The sequence below is a fragment of the Melanotaenia boesemani genome, chromosome 9, assembly GCF_017639745.1.
Source record: "Melanotaenia boesemani isolate fMelBoe1 chromosome 9, fMelBoe1.pri, whole genome shotgun sequence".
In the NCBI taxonomy this organism is placed as follows: Eukaryota; Metazoa; Chordata; class Actinopteri; order Atheriniformes; family Melanotaeniidae; genus Melanotaenia; species Melanotaenia boesemani.
The window spans coordinates 8,992,799-9,010,937 of record NC_055690.1 but is presented as its reverse complement, the minus strand read 5'-3'; the positions used below and the strand labels follow the sequence as shown (position 1 = coordinate 9,010,937).

General features: G+C 38.9%; 1 protein-coding gene across 3 annotated transcripts in view; it reads left to right on the top strand.

Annotated features, from left to right (window-relative positions):
• The window catches only part of nlk2 (nemo-like kinase, type 2), a 34,180-nt gene that overhangs the window by 10,470 nt on the left and 5,571 nt on the right, over nt 1-18,139 (top strand). For 2 of the 3 annotated variants that reach the window (XM_041994279.1, XM_041994278.1), the window contains 6 exons: nt 470-679; nt 1,613-1,714; nt 1,948-2,034; nt 3,017-3,215; nt 3,770-3,863; nt 6,182-14,830. In XM_041994279.1, the coding sequence (XP_041850213.1) occupies nt 470-679; nt 1,613-1,714; nt 1,948-2,034; nt 3,017-3,215; nt 3,770-3,863; nt 6,182-6,236 (747 nt within the window). In that variant the 3' untranslated portion in view covers nt 6,237-14,830. Of the gene's footprint in view, nt 1-469; nt 680-1,612; nt 1,715-1,947; nt 2,035-3,016; nt 3,216-3,769; nt 3,864-6,181; nt 14,831-18,139 lie in introns of those variants that run through there. The other variant, XR_006011491.1, reaches the window with a different exon arrangement.

Sequence of the window (18,139 nt, the reverse complement as noted above, 5' to 3'; positions counted from 1 at the left end):
TACAGACTTTTCTCTCCTTGACCATAGATACAGATTTGCATAATCCATGTTTGATTGGATTTGATTGGTCTACGTAGTGATGCAACTTTCTAAGAATTGGCATTAATTAAATACAGATGTAATTGAATGTGTGGATTACAAGAAATTGGATTGAATTGGCTTATAAGTGGATTGAAACAGGCTTGGATTTAACTTGTTTACGTCCTTCTTGAGATGATTTTTATTGTAGAGCTTGAATAATGGGACAGAAAATTTTGGGATTATATTTAATCTAATTGTGACTAAATATTAGATATAAAAACACATGATGTTCCATTGTGCCCTATCAAAATCACATGGTGGCTGATAAGGGTGTGAGACATGTCCTCAGTATAAAACACCGTTCAGGCTTTAGAACAGGGCTGGGAGGATAAGAAAGGGAACGTAAGATTAGACAACCTCTGCTAATCTCTGAATGACTGTCTTCCAGATCTGCGATTTTGGCCTGGCGCGAGTGGAGGAGTCAGATGAGTCCCGGCACATGACTCAGGAAGTGGTGACACAGTACTATCGAGCACCAGAGATCCTCATGGGGAGCCGCCACTACTCCAACTCCATTGATATCTGGTCTGTGGGCTGCATCTTCGCTGAGCTGCTGGGGAGACGTATTCTCTTCCAAGCTCAAAGTCCCATTCAGCAGGTAACGTCAACCACACTGCTGATCAGAAAGATGATTTTTAACATTCAGACAGACTGTGGTGCTTAAACTGTGCTCAGTTGGTAATAAGAAGCCCAAAATGTGCCAAGAAAACATCCCCACTCTATCACACCATCACCAGCAGCCTGAAGTATTGATCCAAGCAGGATGGATCCATGCTTTCGTGTCGCTTCTACCAAATTCTGAGCCTACCACCAGAATGTGGAGCTGAAATGGAGACTCATTAGACCAGACAATGTTTCTCCATTTTCTATTGTCCAGTTTTAATGAGTGTGTGTGAATTGTAGCCTCAGTTTCCTGTTCTTAGCCGGCAGGAGGCACCTGGTGTGGTCTTCTGCTGCTGTAGCCCATCTGCTTCAAGGCTGGATGTGTTGTGTGTTCAGAGGTGCTGTTCTGCATACCTTGGTTGGAACCAGTGCTTATTGGAATTCCTGTTGCCTTTCTATCATCTCCAACCAGTCTGTCCATTCTCCTCTGACCTCTGACATCAACAAGACATTTTGGTCCAGACAACTGCTGCTCACTGGATATTTTCTCTTCTTCAGACCCTTCTCTGTAACCCTGGAGAAATCCCAGTAGATCAGCAGTTTCTGAAATGCCAACAACCATTTGATGTTCAAAGTCTTAAATTTCCTTTCTTCCTGATGTTCACTTTAAAATAATTGAGTTGCTGCCATGTGATTGGCTGGCTGAAAAACAATGAGTTTGACTGGTGTGCTTAATAAAGTCACCAGTGACAATATATGATGCATATAATATGACTTTCAAAGATGTGTGGAGTAAGAGATATTGTTGGAGCTCCTAATGGTCACAGATAAAATGACAGTTGTTAAAACTTCCTGTGTGACATGACATGCAGAAACAAGCGTTTCCATCACAGCCTGTTGTCTGAGGCGAGTGTGTTTCTGTGTGTAGCTGGATTTAATCACCGACCTGTTGGGAACTCCATCTATGGAGGCGATGAGGACTGCATGTGAAGGTGCTCGTGCACACATTCTCAGAGGACCTCACAAACAGGTAACACCCTTCTTGTTTTTGTAAATCCTTATCTCGCAGTCTCAGAGCTTGCTGCTTCAAAGAGGAGAGCTGTAAAATGTGACAGTCTTTACACTATCAAGGTAATATTACAATATTACTGTGAGTAGACAAACTTGGTATATTTAGTGTGCATCAGGAAGTACATGTTGTTGCTTCATCAGTTGTTGGAAAGCTGATTATTTTGCCTTCTCTTCCCCTGCTTTTGTCTGCAGCCATCCCTTCCTGTTCTGTACACACTGTCTAGCCAAGCAACACATGAAGCAGTCCATCTCCTCTGCAGGATGCTGGTGTTTGATCCAGTGAGTCATTCTTCTTATGCACACTGTTTGCGTTGTGTTTTGTTGGTGAATGACGTCCATTCATTGAGTAATTGCAAAACATTCATGAATGTTCACTGTAGCATAGTGTACTGAGGGTGGAAAGACAAACTAACCCAATTTTAACATTGCATATATAATTATGTTAGCATGTGGACCCCTGAATCAAGTAAGATAGAAGATAGAAGGGGTCATTAACAGATTTCTGTGTCAGAGTAAATGTAAGCGTTTGGCTGCTCTACTGCTGCACCGGTGCTCCCAGCGCTGCGCTGATTGAGCTTAATCTTAACACCATTCATACAGTGTTTCAGCCAGCCCACTCAACGGAGCAGATTACAGTGCATCATCAAATCTAATGTGTGGAAAGCATTTAGATTTTATTAGGATGGGAAAGGGACAATAGTCTGCAGAGCTTTGGGAAACAGCAGTAGCACGACAAATCTGAACGCAGTCAAGATGAGACATCATGGTGAATTAATGTGGCAAATTGGAAGCATATTAATCAAATATTAAAAAGAATCTGCATGTTAAACTAAGAGCAGTCAGACTAATTGGAATTGCATTGAATTATGTCAGTTGTTCTATGGAAAAATGTATTGTCCCCCATTAGTATCGTACCCTTTTTAAGTATTAAATCATTGTATAAGGGACAGATACACACACCCCTGCTTTTGTACAGGATGATCTTTGGCACTTCTGAAAGACAGATCTATTACTTGTTTCACCTTAGTGGAGATAAATATAAGTGAACCATTAAAGGAATTTATGCATTTGACATAAAACAAACTGGTCTGTTTACATCAGGGTATAGTTAAAAACTCAGCTGGGCATCACTAAGTCTCATTTTATTTCATCATATCGTTGCCAACACTTAGCATTTTCACATGCATTCTGAGATTTTGGTCAATAGAAAATGCAGTTAATTGTCTTTTAAACATGTCTAACTAATGCACATGGTCTCCAGTCAAAGAGGATTTCAGCCAAGGATGCCTTGGCTCACCCTTACCTGGACGAGGGTCGGCTGCGCTACCACACATGCATGTGCAAATGCTGCTACACCACATCATCTGGCCGGGTTTATACCAGCGACTTTGAGCCTGTCACAAATCCCAAATTTGATGATGGGTTTGAGAAGAACCTGAGCTCTGTGAGACAGGTCAAAGGTAAGTTTGGTCTCTGAGGTTATACTTTCCAGGTTCTGGCCTGAAAGTTTCCACTGACTTCACTGTTTTTTCTCCGAACATGCTTCTGTCTGCTGGTAGTCATGCTTTTTAAAAAGTGTTCTTAGTTTCCATCCATTTTCATTAAAGTGGTAGTGCACCCTAAAATGTGTTTTTAGTGTTACTTAATTGTGATGAAAATCACCTATTCCGTTGATAAAATTAGTAATTTTTTTAATTTCATTTCATTTTTTTTATCATATTATGACTTAATGAAGTTCTGCTTTTGTCTTGTTAATGATTTTGTGCTATTCTTTATCTAAACCCAATATCCAGTGTTTTTTTTTAATTGCAGTGAGTATTAAATCTGCTATACTGAAAATAAAATATGTTACCATCTACGGAAGTCAGCAACAGATAAAGGGATTCTTTTATATACTTTTTATTCTGGATGGAACATAGTTTAATATTGACAAAGGGCTGGAAAAAGAGCTATATTTTATTTATTTATTTTTGTTCAAATAAGTGAGAAATTCGTATTATGTTTTCCGGTTCAGAGATCATCCATCAGTTCATTTTGGAACAACAAAAGGGGAGTCGAGTACCACTCTGCATTAACCCTCAATCAGCAGCTTTTAAAAGCTTCATCAGGTAAGTGGCTCTTTAACTCATCACTCACCCATCAGTTTGAAATCATTCAAAACACTTTACTGCAGGGCTTAAAGTATTCCGGCAACGTGCTGGATCTCCGGCTTTTCACTATGATTCAGAAAAAATATATATATATATAAATAAAAAAATGGATATATTGGTTGAGACTCTGAATTGTAGAAAATGAATTGAACAATGAACAATGTTAAAGTCGGAAATTACACATATTCATCTTCGAAAATAAGCAGAACTGCTGTATTTGTTTTCAGTTTCCAGCAAATAGTGACAATATACCACACTTTGGTTTTTCCGCCGAGTTAACCTGTAGCGTCAACGTTATCTCCAAGTGGTCTTGAACGCAGCATCCAAGCCGATGGTTGTTTCACCAGAATCAGATTTTAAAAAATGGAGAGTAAATTCATGAAGCCAGGGAAAGACGTCCTAATTGACAATGGCCTTAAAACCAAATGGCGCTGGGCATGGATAGAAGAAGGGGTGGAGACGACAAGCTTTTTAGGAGCTGGTGTATGCAACTAGTGGCAAAAAAGTTCTATGACGCCACGAAGGAGACCCCGGCAGCAGTTCGTACTCTCCAACATTTAAGTTGTTTGCCGGGAGCATCCGTCACAGCTGACGTAGCGGCCCCGGTGACTGATCCATGTTAAAAAGGAGAGGAGAGGAGTCAAAGCCCAACCAAAAAAGAAAGAAGAAAGAACAGGGGAAAAATGTGTCAATGAGCGGTGGTGATTGCACTGGAGGCTTCAGTTTAGCAGTTCTCAGTTTCTGAAGTAAACTATTTATTTTCTATCCATTTCTTATGCAGTTTAATCAGGTCTTGGAGCACGTTAACCTTTTTGTTGCTGTTGTTGTTAATTGAACTGACTTGTAGTTTAGTGTATTAAATTGCATTAGTTTATTTTGTATTATCTGTAACCTAATTTGATAATGTATTGAACAAAAATGATGGAAATGTTGCCATTTAACATTACAATGTTATCTAAAGTTCACTGTTGCTCTGTAATTGTTTTTTTTTTGTTTTGTTTTGTTTTTTTGTTTTTTTTTTGTATAAATGGCCCTTTACTAAATTAAATGATTGCTAAATGAATAATTTAAATTAATTAGTCTGACTGAGTTTAACATGTCCTTATAACAATATTACCTTTACTTTCTAAAATTCACATTTAAACTGTAGGTCATCTTATGCCCTGCCAAGCACAATGCCAGAAGTTGTTTGCGTATAGTGTGTATGCGTCAGATCCACTGCACCTCCGTTCAGGCTCAGGATTTTTTTTTACTTTAAGCCCTGTTAGTGGATGGTAAAAGAATTTAAACAGCAGATATTCTAAGTGGTTGAGTAAACATTTCAACCTCTATTATGGTATGTGTTTGGTAGGTTGTTCCCTTGTTGTAACAGTGCTTTGCAATAAATCTTATACTGTTGTAAAGCCTGTTTCTATCTCTTTTAAGTGGATCCACATTTGTAATAAAAATGCATTTGTGGGGTGAGTAGCAGAGATGTGTTTGTTGCCTTAAAGGAAAAGTGTAGTGAACCACAGAAACAACAAAGTCAAATGTTTAAAAAAAAAAAAAAAACAAACATGAATTTTTTTTAGGGCTCTAGTGGCCTTTATTTTAATAGTAGATGACAGGAAGGTTGGGTCGGAGAGGGCAGGGAATGACCTGCAGCAAAGCGCCCCAGGCCAAGACTTGAACATGGGTCGCCTGCTCCAAGGAGCTGTAGCCTCAGTACATGGGGCAGCTGCTCAACCAGTTTGCTCTATTTATGAATGAGTTTAACCTATGCTAGGCCATTGAATCATAGTAACAACACTATTATAGAGTGTATAATAAATATAATTAATTAAGATTATAAATTTAATAGACCTCTTAATAAAATAACACTGGTATCGGATCGGTACTTGGTATCGGCAGATACCTAAACCCCAGGTATTGGAATTGGACAGAAAAAAAATGGTATCGGAACATCTCTAGTTACGATATAATCCACCAAATGCTCATTTCTAGAGTTGGAGTCCTGTGACAAAATTTTAGGGAATAAATCTGAAAACGACTTATGATTAGGGTTAAAACATTCTGCTTAGATGCTCCACTGTATTTCTTACATATAAGTTCAGCTCATGAAGAAATGGACTAAATAAAACTTGAAAAATGTACCCTGACAGGGCTCCTGGCTAGTGAGAATGAATTTTTATGCATCTACCATGTGTTGCCTCCAGCATAAGTACACTTTAATAAACTGTCTTCCGCAAACAGGTAAAAAGCCAATATTAACTCGATGTTGTCTCGTTTCTGAACAGCTCCACAGTGGCTCAGCCCTCTGAGATGCCTCCATCTCCGCTGGTGTGGGAATGAATAGCTGCTGGCGTGTGTCATCTTTTTTTCCCATCTGAGAAGCTGCTAAACTGGGAACAAGAAATCATCAAAGCATCTTCTATCATCTACGTAGCATTTCACTGGAGAGCAGGACTCGCAGGTCTGCTGTGTCTATGCTGGTGTTTGGAGTAAAGGAAGAGGAGTCCACTGATACTTGCTTTATGTGTGCATTAGAGGGTTCGGTGTACATTTTTAAGTCCCACCTGCTACGAAAGGTTTAACTTCCTACACGTTTGGGCTTCTGCGTTATTATGTTCACCTTCCTGCTGCAAAGAGTCTGTAAACCCGACTTTCTTTTTACTAAGACAATCAATTGTATTTGTGTTGGTACAAGATACTGAATCTTCCAAAAACAAATATCTTAGGTGTATAAATTTAAGTTTTTTTCTTTTGTTTGATTCTTTTTTAGAAGTTAGTTGTTACAAGGAGCCCACCCATTTCCAGACCAGTCTACATATTTGGTTTGTATTCATGCTACATTTAATTTGCCAAAGATTACAATGCATAAAAAAAATGAGATTTTGTTCCCCCAAAAGCTCCATTTTTGACACCGAAAGATGAAGTAGAACATTCAGAGGCTGTTTGAGGATCTGATGGAGCATTTTATACTTGACAGGTGTCACTACAACTTTAAAAGAAGCTCAACTGTGTGCTTATGAGCTTTTTAAATGCTTATTTAGATCTCTGCTGGCCAAATTAATAGGTTTATCTTAAGACAGAAGCCAAAATATTTGCTGTATTAATATTATACCTAATATGCAGGACCACTTCTGGTTAGTTTTAGTCACGTTTTGTAAGCAAGTTGATTATTCAGTCATATCCTTTATTTTCAACTGAACACTCCAAACTTTGTCCTTTTTTACGTCTGAAAAGCTTCAGACGTTTATTCTACACCAACAACATGATATTTGTATCTGTGTGTGCGTGTGTGTGGCGGGGGGGATGCTGTGCGTCAAATCTGAAGTATAATTATTTCCCAAACAAAACAAACTACATTTAATTGAAAACATGATGAATGTGAATACACGAGGCTGATAAAATGCCTGTCCTGATTCATGAAAAGTTCAGGCTTTACCTGAGAAGTCCTCCGCTTTATATCTGACTGAAGCGCTGAAAACTGAGCTCAGTCGCTTAAAACAATGTTTTTATGCTGCTTATGTTTTGCTGATGAGTTTTGCTTTGAACTTTAAATTTTTAACTTTAAGTATTTCAGTTTAAATACTTTCACACTACATGAATAGGGGTGTAAATCAAAGTGTGATCGGAATACAATACCATACAGATCCAGTGCATAACAATTCTACGGAAGCAGAGAGTGGACATCGTCTTCTCCAGATAATGGTTAATGTATTTGTAAAAACCACGATAAAATAAAAAGATCTGTCTGGGTTAAACTCCAGGGTTTCCAGTAGCAGGAGGCCAGGAGAAATCACCTGTATACCTTCAGTTACTGTAACAGGTTCAGGGTTATCCAGACCCACCCTCATCATCCCTGATCTAAAGCAAACCAAGCTTGTCATCTTGTGTTAACCAGTTCGAGCAGGTTGTTAGGAAATCATGAGAAAATTTTAACTTGCTGTTTGAAAAAGAGCTGATCCCAGATAACGGCATTATTATTAATGAGGCTGGTTACTTTCTGCTTCTTTATGATTTGATAAGAGAATTAAAAAAATTCTGCCGTAATAAGATTTTAGATTCGGCTTTATTTAGTTACTAAAATCAGAACGTGACATCGTCTCACAACGATCACTGGATTCTAAATCGTTGTTCTGATTTTAGTCATTTCTAATCAACAAAACAAACAAACACAAAAAAAATCAAAATCTGATTTCTTCCTAAGCTCAATTAGTCATTTTAATGAAAAGCAATCTGTGATTTTAACAGCAACAGACTGAACCACGTTCTGGATATTTAGCTTCAAAATGTTTACATCATCTAAAGGAAAACTGAAAGAATAAATTTGTATTTTGAGCCGTTAAAGCAGGATATAGTGTAAACTTTACTCCTGTTTAATCTCAAACCAAATATTTTTACAACTTAATATAATAATCAGTGTGAACATAGCCTGAAGTTATACACCATACTCACGCCTAGGATATCAGCGTTTTCCTCGTCATATTAGAATAAGATTTTTTTTTTAATTAGAACAAAGCAGATAGAAACGATTCCACGTGATCTTTTATAAATGTGTTTTGTTCGGATCGATGCTACTGGATCATTGATCACTGTACATCGATGTATCCTTACACCCCTATACATGTACAAGTATTACTAAGCTTTTAATAGGCGGTGTAAAGACTGAAGGCCATTTTTACGCCATGTTCAGTTCATCTGAGTTCATACAACTTAAACCGTAACCACTCACGTTCAGTTCATTCATGGCTGGACCATCGAACCATCAGCCTAATTGAAAGCTTTGCTTTTTAAAGTAATTTGTTTTGTGCTTTTGTGCCTCAGCTTCTTGCTTAGACAGTCACATTCAGTTCCTCAGCCAAACTCACTTAATTTTCTCCCAAAGTAATTAAAGAAAAAAGCTTCTCTGACCTGAAATATATGAAAGTGCTTCTACTCTTTTCTCTTAAGGGCCTCATTTTGAACTGCGTTCACAATATGGTCAGATGAGCCCTGTTTCCACAGAGTGGTATGGTTTGGGTCGGCACAGTACGGTATGGTTAGGCGAGCGTTAGCAAGTCAGACCCTCACTAGGTAGGCAGGGATTAGTCAAAATGCCTAGTGTGGCGTCATACCAGTGTGATGACCGTGAACAACAAGGATACAAAAATAATTATTGTTTGCAGGTCATTTTCTAAGAGAACTTATTGGTAAGGAGGAGGTGTTTTTATATTCGATTACTTACCCAGAGACTAACTTGCTCCGGAGCAGGTTAATCGTATAGCGTAAGTCACCATGGTGATTTACCCCGGTAAGGAGGAAACCACTGTCATAGGACAGAAAACCCCGGTTAACCGTGATGAGAGAAAATCCAGCTTCATAGTCCAGGCCTCTGACTCGTTTGCTGGCATCTTTGTTGTCTTTTCAAGGTTGAGTAAATGGTGAAATGAAACAACTGAACTCTTACAGGGTGTTCTGTTGCCATCTTTCGTGCTTTGGTCACAAGAAAAGAGACGTTTTTCTGACCCCCAATCAACGGACTGTATTGTGACACCAGTAGCTCTGCTCTAACCATGCTGTACCATTTTCCTGTGGACCTACAACTGAACGGAGGCCTGAAATGGTAGCTTTTGGTCTATTTGGATAAGTCTCTTTTTTTTTTTTTTTTTTTTTTTTTTTTAATAGAGCCCCGTTTTCACCAAGGGATCCAGCTCAGGACGGGACAGTTTGGAGTGGCTTGTCTGGCAAAACCCTGATCTCTGTTGCCTTTTTACCATCAACCCTACCCTTACTGATTAGGCGGGGTATGATAGTGATAGCTGCATCAGCTACGCAATAGCATCACGTCAAAGTAATGCAATGCCTTCTTTTAATTATAACAAAGAAGAACGCAACACATAATCAAAGCGGGAGAATGGTGGACATACAGCAATTTGTGTTCTTTCTTCTTGGCACATGGCTTTAAACCCACTGTGCTGTTCCTGCTTTGTTCTTATTGCTGAGTCGCAATATAGTGATGATTCTTTTGATCAATTGACAATTGCAGTGTAAGATTGGGACCCCAAAGAAAGGATACCAAAAAAATAGGATGGGTCAGACTGGATATTTTGGCACCCTTCCCAGATTTTGCCTGTGGAAACAAAGAAAAGAATGCATACCAGCCTGTCCTGAATGAGATGGATTCGCTGGTAGAAACGGGCTAAAATAGAGTACCTTCCCAAACTGTATCGCTCTGTGGAAACGGGGTAATAGACATCCCAGGTAGAGTTTAATAATCAGATGCGGCTCTAGTAAGGAGTCCAGTGCCAGTCCCAGGAATTCACCATGCCAAACATATCTTAACAGTCGCTACGCCATATCAACAAGATTTAACTGGTAAGTTTAGATGGAGGGGAATTAAACTATGTTTGATGTTTTAGGTCTGAAGTGACAATAAGCTTAGGCCAAGGCTCTTATGTGCCATCTCGTAATATCGGACCCAGGCTGTAAAGAAATCCTTTGAAGTGCTACAGAAGAAGACAACTCCTCTGTAGCTTAACTGCAGGCAACATCTTTTCTTTCTCAGTCTGCCCTCAAAAAGCAAGACTTCTAATTCTGCTTGTTTCCAGCCAGGTCAAACCGACCAACGTAGAAAAATGGAAAATTCCAGTGAGAGAAAACAAAACCTACTTTAAACCAGTTATCAGTCTTTTAATGGTGTTAATTCTTTGTTCTGTCAACTTGACTATATCTATATATTCTATACCTAATGATTTAGACTCACACCCCCCAGTCTCGGTAGCATAGGAGTCATTGTTTCATCTGTACGCGTTATATATGGTAGAATACCAGACCTGGCCAAAATTCTGCCCTTGTACCTCGTTCATGTACAGCATCTCCAGGAAAAAAAAAAGGTGTTGAAGTAAATTATTTAATATATTTTTAAACAGTTTTCCATTCCTGTTCTTGTGTCCTGCAGCATGCATTGGCCTCACCCGAACTATGATCTTGTAAATATGTTAAATAGAGAAGTAAATCTACACCAACCTTAAAAACACAAAAAACAATGCCACTGTATAGAAATTGTATTAGCCTGTACATTTCAGAGGCTGTGAAGATCAATTTATTTTTAAAACTTGCATACAAATGTATATATTTTGATCTCTAACCCACAACTATGATGTGTAGGGTACAACAAATCCTTTAACGATTTACAGAAAACGCAGTGGTTTTAACTGTAACGTGTGTACAGCAGAGTTGTAGATATATCCAAGCAGCAGCCTTTTTGTTATTGTTGTTTATTTCATCACAACAACACTGTGTGAATATGTGTATATATATATATATAAAGGATTCACTGTTTTTGGTCTCTACCTCTTGATCTTAGTAACTTAGCTTTGTTTGTCTCCACTCACTTATAAATTCACAGGGATATAACATTTACAAATGTCTATTCAAGTTTTTCTACTGGGATGATCTACTGCCCCTCTGACTTAATCAGATCTGATTTACTGAATTCATCATGTTTTTATTAAGAAGCCCTGCCTATAGCCAAGGGTTACCTGACTGTTAACTTTCCCTCTTTGGTAGGATTAGACCTTGTAGAGGAGGGAAAGTCACCGTTTCCACCACATGTAATCAAAGCTCCATATGAAGAACTTTTAATGGAAGAAAAATATGGTTTATAACAGTATCTCATGGGTTATTATTGTTTCACTTCTGTTATTTAAAGATGATGAAAATTGGACATTTTATTTGTGTTTTTTTTTTTTTTTTTGAAGTGTTGTAATTAATATACTTGTCCAGATGTTCCTTATCAGATTATTTGATATTTCTAATATAGCTACAGATCCGTAGGGCCGCCTCCTTTACAGTGGAGAAGTTGAAATATTGCAAAATAGCTTTGATTAAATACAAATGAGATGTTTAACATGACCTCCGGTGTTTGGATTAATGAACATACTGACTGAGTAGAGGCAGATTTCAGGTATACAACATTTTTTAAGAGAAACTTCTCCGGACTGGACCGTTATTCTTTGCAGAAATCCTCCTTTCGTACAGTGCACGTCAGGGACAATGTGCTTGGAAACATCCAGAAGAAATGGATGAATGACCACATTTAAAACTGGGTTTTATTTATTTTACAGTCCCACAGTCTTTTTAGAAATGATAACTGAGAAACAGGCATGAAGACGATAACACTTCACAGGAATTACCAGCATATAAAAGTGCCTCTTAAAGTCCTCTCCGGGCACAAACTCCTGATTTTGGAGTTTTTCCACAGGGCCACATGAACATGGGCATAGATATAAGTTAAAGTGGTCATTTATTACATGGTTTACTAACGAGAGAGAAGAGCATGAAGCGGAGACAGTTACATATACAGTATTAGTGCCAGATGTGACTCCTAACACATGAATGTTGTAGATCAGGGTGAGTTTTCATAAACTAGCTTGCTGCGACTCCGTAAATACAACCTCAGATGAACAGCCAACACGCGATGCACTGTATTTTTATTTTTTTTTTTTTTTAAAAGCCAAATGCAGAAGCAGTGGATGGAAAATTGAGTACATCTTTACTGTTTCCTTTGTAATGACCTGGTTAAATGGCCAGAAGAATCTGATCAACACCAGGGAGGAGAGCCCACCAGCACCAAAGCTCATTGATCATTTTACAGTGAGAACATTAACCAATGAAAAAAATTATTCCAGATCTCCCTGCAGTGCATCATGCATTTTAATGGATTGGGTCCATGTAACAACATCCTCTTTATTTGGTCAAAGTTGTTTAAGATGGCAGTAAATTTACTGTCAGACGCTGAAAAAGGCACTACTGAACTTTGGCAGATTTTCTTTGGTGCGCTATAACTACGGCTAATTCCTCATCCATCTTCATCCTGTTTCCTTTCCGAGTTCTCTCCAGCCAGTAAAATACAGTCCTAGGTTGTCTTTATCTCTGTCTCCATCACTTTTTTTCTTTTCCTCCAAAAATGTTGGGTTTCTGCTGAATCAGCCATGGTGCGTGTTCAAAGCAGCCAGTGTGTTGATATCCAGTTGCTAGCCCGTGACGCAGTACCGTAAAGGGAAAAAGCAGCCTTCATGTGATGCCTCGGGCTGGAAAACTAATGGTTTCTCAGCCTCGGGGTGCAAAGACGGCTTCAGGAATGTTCCTAATGAATGTTGGTGGTACATCAGCACCAATCAGAAGCAGAGTTTTAAGGTCCTCAATGCAGCCAGTTCTGGCCCTTCCCTCCATATCTTACACCTTCTTTTTTTTCTCTCTATCTTTGACCTCGTTCCTGTCGCGCTACTTTCACATAAAGGTCGCTAGAGCTCCCAAATCCTTTTTGATGTTAAAATAGTTTGCTCTGCTGTGGCTTTGTTCTGAGTAGCTTTTAGCGGACTCTTTTTTTCTGACTCTTCAAACTAAACCCACTCAGGCTGCTGTCTGCTGCAGGTAAGAAACAAACTACTCATTAGTACTTCATGCAACTCCACTTCAATTTAAAGAAAAAAAACCCTTTAAGAGTGAAGCTTAGCGCAAGCGGTCTGCAGCCCTCATTGGATTTAGACAAAGCTGCAACAGTCAGGAACTGAAATTCCTCCAAAATGAAGTGAAAAGTGATTAAATCGTACTGAAAAAGAGCCAAAGATGGTCGTACAAGAAATCGAATAATCGGGTGTGGTTCAGTTTTTCTCACAGTGCTTCTGCATTTTGGCCTTGGTTTTGTTCCATAAATGATCCACATCTCTGGTTGTATTTACCTACCTACTTTTAAGAGTAATTAAGGACCAGATGGTGTAAAATCTGGTCATTTTTCAAATTCAGAGAGTTAAGAGTCTTTTTTTAAACATGACTGTATATGGTGGCTGAGAGAGGTCTGTACACCGGGGAAAAACAAAAATACAAACCAATGAAGAAAACGCCTTCACCATTTTTAACTCATATTTTGACAGTTTTTAAAATGATTTTATTTGTTTAATGAAATGTTTCAGTAACTTTACAATTATTTTAAAAATGCAGATTAATCTAAAAAAACTGAGGACATTAAATTAAGAAGAGTTTAGAGACGACCGATTTTTATTCTGTAGAAACCAGCTGACTCAAAACTTGTTTCATGGACAGTCATGTCTTCATAAATCTGGTTTTTAAACATCTAAACTTTGTTGGTAAATGAATACTGGTAGTCTACATTTTAGGAATTGTTATGCATTTTATTAATCCTCTTAACACAAGAAGTCACTGTAAAATTTAATAACCAGAAAGGACTTGTGGTTTGTAATTCCATGATAAATGGACTATACTCCCTGGTGTTCAACATAAAGATACAGATTTTTTTTCTGAATGATTTAAAGATCATGCAATAACTGGAAAAGTAAGTTATATCAGTTTTCTAGAATATGTAAATGGAAATATATCAACAGTAGTAATACACGGGGAGAGGTGCTGTATGCCTGGTAGTCGTTTTGTGGAAAACATCAACATACTAACCACTATGCATGTACTCTGTATGTTACACTGCTTTCCATTATTTTAATACTACTCCTTGACTAAACACAAGTTTTCTGTTGAATGAGTTAAAGATGTAGTCACCAGTCTGAGTATCGCTCTTGTTCTTTTACTTTCTTTATCTGTTTTCTGGAAAACAGTGAGCTCCTTCAAAATCTACAGCAAAAGTTACCACTTATATCCAGTAGCATTGTGTGTGTATGTATGTGTATATATATATATATATATATACACATACACACACACACACATATATATATACTTGAGGTCAAGCCAAGCAGGGAAAAGGATGGAAGGTGGGGTTGCACCACCTTTTGGTTATAGTGATGATGTTTGACAGGCATACAAACACATGGAAGTGGAAACGAGGTGTTGTGTACTGGTCCTTTTTGCTATCTTCTGTTAAATAAGAACCATGAAGATTTGTATTATAACAAATTGAATTAAAATGGACTGTCTTTGACTGGACTTGATTAAGTTTTTCATGTTCTTTCTTAAAGTGTCCTGACGGGAAATGTTGAGATTTGACTCCTTATTGATAAAATGAACTGAAGAAAAAAAAATACATATGGTGGTTTCAGTAGTAAATAAGAAACCTCTTCATAACCTCCAGTCAGCTGTGAAAAGACTCCAGGAGAAACTCATCACCAAAGTCTTCAAAGACAAGATTCAGGCATTCACATTGCTAAAAAACAATAAAGGCCACAACAGACTTTTTCTTTAGGACTGGCTCCCTATCTGAAAGGGCAGCATCCAAGTCTGGTCCTTGAGAGCTACTATCCTGCAGCTTTTAGATGCAACCCTTCTTCAACATACCTGAATCAAGTGAGTGGCTTGTTACCAGGCCAGTGTGGAGCTGAATGACATGTGGTTGAGGGAATTCAGACACTTTTTTAGGTGATGTAATAGGACTGTTTTTTCAGTTCATCTTCATTGGCAACTGTCTACAGTTTTTATGATATACATCATAAAAATATCAAGAATCATAGCTTTCCAAAGGTGTACGTCATGTATGAGTACCTGGAAGGGGGACTGAGTAAAATACATATTTATTTGTCATGGCACACCCACCAGACTTCTGGTACCAACGGGTTACAAGCTGTGGCAAGTAAGAGTTATCAGACCTGCTTTAAATGAACTAAGGTTAGAGCAGACTTCAGGTTTGTTCCAGGTATCGGGAGCAGAAAAGCTAAATGTTTGAAAGCAAACTTGACCCAGATGATTGTCTTGGTGGCTCATATGGTGTCAGCAGATTAGATGTGTAGTTGTGGATCAGAGTCATTCAGAGCTTCGTACACCAGCAGAAGTCAGTGTGAAGATCTGAGAACCAGAGCAACAAGCTCCCTTTCCTTTAATCTTTGTGAGGACACAAGCAGCAGCATTCTGGATTAGTTGTTGTCTCCGTGATGGTGGTCTTGACCAATGGTTCCCAACCTAGGGTCCGGGACCCCCCAAGGGCATCCCCCAAAGAGCACAGGGGGTCCATGAGGCTTTAAACATTAGGGGCCATTGTGATTAATGTCCACACACTGTCCCTATTTTAAGTAAAAAAAAGTAAGGCTTTGTTAATTTTAATCAACTTTGGCTTTATGGAAGGACAGAACTCAGCCAGAATACAATATGGTGAGAATTTTACTTTTGAAAGCATAAAACCAGCATGGTTTCAGCACGGGGTGGGGCAGGGGGTCCATGGCTTTTTCGTATATGTGGGAAGGGGGTCCCCAAGGACAAAAGGTTGGGAACCACTGGTCTAGACTATTGAAAACAATTTTTCTAGATCATGTTGAACCATCAGAGCCCTTACGCTCGATATTTTCTTCTTCTGGTGAAAAGCTAGTTTCGTCACTGTTAAAATTTATCTCAGAGTCCAGAATGATACCAAGATATATATATATATATATATATATATATATATATATATTATATATATATATATATATATATATATATATATATATAATATAATATAGGTGACAGTAACTGTGTCAGTTTGCATAGGATGAGGAATAAGGAGTGATCAGTGATGAGGAGTGGTGAGTGAAATCATGCAAATGCGACCATGCCTTTGAGGACTTGGGCAGCCCAGAGGCCCGGGCCATCAGCAGCAATCCCGGGGCACGAACCCAAGCCACCCCACCCAGAGGGTAGCAGAGGAGAGCTCCAGCCAGAGCCCGCTGCAGTCATGGGGTACAGGCCCTGGCGGGTCAAGAGTGTAGGGCCCTGAAGTCAGTGAATTGCTTCTTTGTAGGTCTCAAATCTGTGGCCTAAATTGCTCAAATTTTCAAGTAGTGATAATTACAATTTCATGTCCTTCAAGAATTCAGCAGAGAAACATCTCACAATGTGATTGAGGGACTCCAACAGTTGCAGCAGTTTGTCAGTGTATGTGATAATCCCACTGGTAAAAGACTGTGCCAGGTAAATGATAAATCTCTGCTAGTGTGTTGCCAGGTCTGCACTGGTGTCGCATTACAAAAGTAATCCGGTTTTTCATGTTCCCATCGTTCTTCTACATTTTACAAAAACAGCCAAAGTTCCGCCAATGCTGGCATCAGTCACCAGGCTGTTAAAATGTGCTTCATCACCGAGTTAGTGAATCCCACATTTCCTGCGATGCATTGATAAGAGTAATGTCTCAATCAGTCAATCAATAGTTAAATGCAGTCCATTTAGCATGTTTGAAGCTGTTTCCACTGTGCAACAGATGCATATTGATTGTAGGTTTGGGCTGCTGCTGGATCATAATATCCTTTCCTAAACTAAAGAACTCTACCACCTTATAATTGGCCTAACAAGACTGGCGGCTCCAGACTTGATTTAAGAGAGCTGAGGCAAAGTTTCATCCAGAAGTAGCATAATGTCTCACAAAGAAACTGGAAGTCTTGGCAGGTGTTGCTTATCAGCTGTTCACAGCTCGTGGGTGAGGTGGAGGTGAGGAAAGAACTTGTTTGGTGGTCACAGCAGCAAAGTCACAAAAGAAAACTCTGCGAGAGCGATGTGTTGCGTGTGTGGTGCAGTTTTTCAGCGGTACTAACAAAACTGAACAAAAAGAAAAAGACTGGAGGGGGCAACAGCACACCCGAGCTCACACCGTCTGCTAGACCAAAAAATGGCTTCAGTAGTTGGAGAAGCCAGTTTGTGACATAGTGTTAGAGAAGGAGGGAGACACTGACCTGGCAGAAACCACAGTTAAAGCACTGTTACATATTTTATCTGTCCTCAGTACCATGTTATGGATAGCTCCACACGCCCTGACAATCTTGCAGACTTTTGTCAGATTGTACAAAAATCTGCCATGATTCATCCCAATAACAGAAGACCAATGGCATGTTCCACTCTAATGTCTTTATACCGAATTTCCTCTGCACTCTGTGGGTTTAGGAACTGAATAAGGAGCTGTGGGTAGCCACTATCATCTGCAGGGGATAACATTTAACTTCAGGCTTTAATGGTCAGCATTTCTACTAATGACCTTTTAAGGATTTAAAGCAGCCAGTCATCACGCACAGTGCCTGCAGTCTGTTCCCTACACTGCTGTGTGTCAGGATGAAGGAGTCATGTGTTGATCTACCAAGTTGGTGATCATCAGGTTGGAGTCACATATGATTTGCATGTTAACATAATGTGTGTGTTTTTTATTGACAAAAATAAATTCATTATCACAGGGGCCCTTATAACAATATGAGTACAGTCAATTGTGCTGATTACATTTGGGAAAATGGAAATTAATGCAAATAACCTCTTACCTGATGTATCTATTACTCATTTTAATAATGCCATTC